The sequence below is a fragment of the Rhagoletis pomonella genome, unplaced genomic scaffold, assembly GCF_013731165.1.
Source record: "Rhagoletis pomonella isolate Grant_MI unplaced genomic scaffold, Rhpom_1.0 Rhpom_scaffold_00001, whole genome shotgun sequence".
NCBI lineage: Eukaryota > Metazoa > Arthropoda > Insecta > Diptera > Tephritidae > Rhagoletis > Rhagoletis pomonella.
In genome coordinates, this window is record NW_023458555.1 from 73,135,044 (window position 1) to 73,139,516 (window position 4,473).

At 35.3% G+C, this 4,473-nt stretch overlaps 1 protein-coding gene across 1 annotated transcript in view; it reads right to left on the reverse strand.

Moving 5' to 3' along the window:
* Positions 1–1,201, reverse strand: part of LOC118733159 — a 30,534-nt gene extending 29,333 nt beyond the window's left edge. Inside the window, exon 1 of the mRNA XM_036462435.1 lies at positions 1,085–1,201. Coding sequence (XP_036318328.1) covers positions 1,085–1,201 — 117 coding nt within the window. The remainder of the gene's footprint in view (positions 1–1,084) is intronic.
* Positions 1,202–4,473: the final 3,272 nt, after the last annotated feature.

A 4,473-nucleotide genomic window follows, 5' to 3' on the forward strand; every position in this document is an offset into this window, starting at 1 on the left:
AAATTGAAATATTCGTCAAACCTTGCTGCAATAAATCACTCAGCATCTATCTTAACTAAACTGGAGTCAAGATTACACATCGCTAAAAAGCTAACCAACTGGGATTACACATTGCAGAAAACCTAACCAACTGTGGTTAAATTAAGCATCCAGTCTTCGGTTTACTGGAGTATCATCAAACAAAGTTGAAAATTAACGTGCATACAATCTATTGAATTTGACTACCCTGGCTTTTTGGGTCCTAGACCGGCCATAACTCATCGTTTGCTCCAATCAAAAAAAAAAAAAACGCGGTTTATTTGTAGCGTGTGAAATTGTGCCCGACCGATGGTTAAAATTAAAGTAATTCGGTTTCATATTTTCCAGTTAACTTTGTGTCACGTGGTTGATTCGTAAGGTATGTCTTTTATTATTGTTTTATTCAGAATCTAATAAAGTTTTTACACACAACTTGAAATAGACAAAGTATTGGGAAAAGACAAAGTGATTCGGTTCTCGGCGAAGAGCCTATATTACGGAAATCGGGGTTTTTTTTCGTACAAATCGCGCGTGGGAATCCGAAAAAAACCCAGTGAATGCGTTTTTAGGGAAAGTGGTGGCACACGCGGTGCATAGTATTATGTGAAACATGCTATTCATATATACGTATTTATGTGTTTAGATAGGTTATGTGAAAAAAGTGCAATGCTGAAAGAAACACATGCATACCTATGTATGTGCATAGTAGTGTGACCAGATGACAACAAAGTATGGGCACCTATGTACATATGTGCATAGTAGTGTGCCCAGAGGACAACAAAGTATTGGCACAAAGTGTTATAGTGAAAACGAAAAAGAAAAAAAAACGCAGTGATTGAGTGCGATTATAGTGGTATCTATTTTAAATATAATAAGTGAAACTTAGTGAAGATTAGCAAAAATTGTTCATAAAATATTTTTGGGTACAGAAAGTGTTTTACAATCGCAGAGCATCAACACAGCTCGATTATTTTTATTTTTTTTTTTTTTTTTTTTTTTGTTTAGCACCAATTGATTCCGTAGCCAGCAAGTCATCAAAAAGTGCTTTGGCTTTCTCCCACATCACCTTTAGCTCCTCTTGCTGAATTTTCAGCGAATGCTTGGTGTGCTCACTTGTGGGTGTGCCAAGAAATTCGATATTGAATTCAATAACCGTGTCAGCTAAGCGAATGTATGTTTCCATTTTTAAAGTTTTAACCACAACCTAATAAGATGTCTCAAGATTTTTCCTCAGAATAAGCAACTCAAAGAAAACGCCCACGATAGTGAATGACACAGTTGAAAATATCACCAAATAGCCACCCTCTTTGCAAAATAAACACAAATATGCCTCCCAAATTCCACAACTTTTTAAATGAAAAAGTTCAAAATTTTAACCTGTTGTTTGTACCCATGTACATATATGTATAAGCGCTTTATTTAGTACTATATGTTTGTACGTGTGTGTGTATGTACATATGCTTCTATTATGCAGTAGGTTAGATTGGTCGCCACCCGACAATTAGATTAAACACGTATATATGTGCATCCGATGCAAATATATAACACTTTTTCTGAAATCGGTGTTAATCTATACCTTGCGGTAGTGAATTTGTGAATATAAAAAGAAATAGCGATTTTGAGGTTAAGCCTCTGCAACCATGCGAGTTGTATGGTTTTTAATACACTTTATGCCACTTAAGCGAAACTCAAATATTTGAAATAAATCGCACTATGAACGTTCTATAAACTTTAAAGCTGATTCTAAACGTATTATTTTGCAGTTTTTTAAAGAATTTTATTTCACTGAAGCAATGTGTTTGAACCGATTTTCGCGCGCTTTTAGCTGCAGGGCTATTGTGCCTGTAGTGGACGGACAAAATCTGTTAGTGTACTGTAAATATGTGCACTCAATATGTCTTTTCGCTTCTTATTTTGCACAAAATCACCCGCACACTTTTCTTTTTATTAACGCAAAAAAATTTTTTTTCACCAAAAAAAAAAAATACAACCAAGTGCTGTGATATTTCAAAAAAACCGCGTACCTTTTTAATGTGCTTTATGCTGTTTTGTTGTAGCTGAAGAAAATTCAATTTTGCTGTGTGGTGACCACGTATGAACTCCTTGGCTAGCTGCTATGCTGGATTGTGGAATTTTAGCCGAAATGCTATCCAATAGTGCTGGTAGATTGATTCTCGGCTGATCTTGATCTAGCTGATTAGCGTTTTGTTCTGGCTGATATCTCCGGGAATCATATAATTTTTGCTCACGGCGACGGAGGACCATGTCCATCGGGCAGGTATGGGTAAGAGCGCAGTTTTTGGGATGTGCCGCAAATTTGTGATAATGGCCCAGTTTCACGTTTGCACCGATGTATTTATTGGTAAAGAAATGAAAACACGAAAGGTTGTATTAATAAATAAAATTCAGATTGGTATATTGTCGTAATATAAATTAATATGTACACAACTATTTTCAGGTTACCTTGTATATATATATGTAGCTGGATGAGGCGATGAAAATTGGTGGCTGCAAGACGTCTACTCAAATGGATATTCCGTAAGCAAGTAAGATCCGTTCTTTTTCTTTTTAATCACGTTAGCCTTTCGAACGGCTTTTTAAGCGAGGGAAATTTTAAAATAACTAGCGTTCGACAATAGAAAGCAGTTAACTGTTGTCTTATGTACAAATGTTAAGTATTAGGGTGGCTCTTAAATTGCGTATTTAAGACGCTGGCCTAAACAAAGGCTTCTCAGACAAAGGCAAATTGACGAATTATATGTACGAAATCGAAATGATCTGTCTTCAACAGCAACTCGTAGCAGCGTAGCGAGGACGCTCCGTTTTAAGGAGGAGGGGAGCCTCACTCCAGGTCACGTACACCATGATAAGCGCTTACTTGTAAGCAACAACAAAACAATAGAACTTGTTTTGACATGCATTATTACGAACTGCAACGGACAAACATTGGAGCAATAGAAATGCACTATCACTACAACAAACAATAACAACCCAAATAGTTATCTACTAGTAAACAGCAATTGGCATCTCAATAGTTACTGCGATAACAACCGACGCATCTCAATAGTATAAGTACCACTAAGATTTATGTAAACAAGTTAGCCTAAAGAATATAATTAAAGAACACGCTGCGTGTAACACGCACTTCAGCGTAGTAAATAAATATATTTTTTTTTATTCTCATATCGTAAAACGATATCAACTCGCTCAACTTTAGAAAGAAACAAAAAATGTTAAAAAAGATTTCTAATGTTCATTTCTGGTTTTCGATGAAGATGGTGATTTTCACGATTGCCTAATTTTCTTAATATTTCGAATATCGAAAAAATTAACTGAAGGGTCATTTCATGTAAACGAGGAAGACGACATAAATTTAAATATGCTCTAATTATCACTATTTCAGAAGTAACTTCTTCTTAAATGACTTCATTTATCTGTTGAGAGATATTAAAAAAATACAAAAAAGTTGTAATATGTGTCTATGGAACTATTATTTCATACATAATTACTTTACACCAGTCACAAGGAGATGCTCCACCAGTCACAACGTAAGAAAAATTTTTATACTAGCCGGCCACGGATGCGCGAGGCTTCGCCACGCGCTGAGTTTATGCGTATGTACATACCGTCGTTTAAAGTGCACAACCGCGAAATGCAAAACCGCGTACGTGAAGTTGTAGAAATTATTTTCTAGAGCGCAAAAATGCTCATATTTCAAAATGGTTCTCTTTTCTATAAAGTAATCGCATTTCTGGCTAGTATATTTCAGCTTGTGTGAGCAAATCCAATTGTTGGCAGCCAATGTCAGTTACGCAGTTTTGCAGAATGACGATACGCGGTTTTGTGCTTTAAACAACGATATGTACATCATGTACTTCGTTTATATATACTTACAAATCTTGTCTAAATCCGTTCAGTAGCGTTGTCAAAATATCTCACATTTCCTTTTCACTATGTATAGAAGATAGTAATTTTAAGTAGGTGGCAACCCTAATCAAAAGATTAGAGTTTTTGTACATGTGTATCTAATTTTTTTATCCAACGAACGGTGAACATCTTATAGGATTGTATATAGTAATTTTCTTAACAGGTGGCAACCCTATTAAAAAACTAAGACATAAGTGATTTTCTAGAGACCAATCGCTTTCATTTGACACCTCTCTTTTTTAATCTAACAAACGGTGCGGATCTTATAGTTTTTAGAAAGGTGGCAACCCTATTAATGTTCTAAGTAAGAAAAGATCCCTCACCTGTCGATTCAGAGTATATTACAGCAAATGTCGTCAAAATCCGTTCAGTAGTTTTTGGGATTACCGCGTACAAAGAATCTCGACTTTCCTTTATATGTACTATGTATAGATTCATATGAAGATTATATAAACCTAATTTTTATTGAAAACTAAAGCATATAATTCATATTTTACAACACGAAAACATCGTTCGTGAAGATTAACG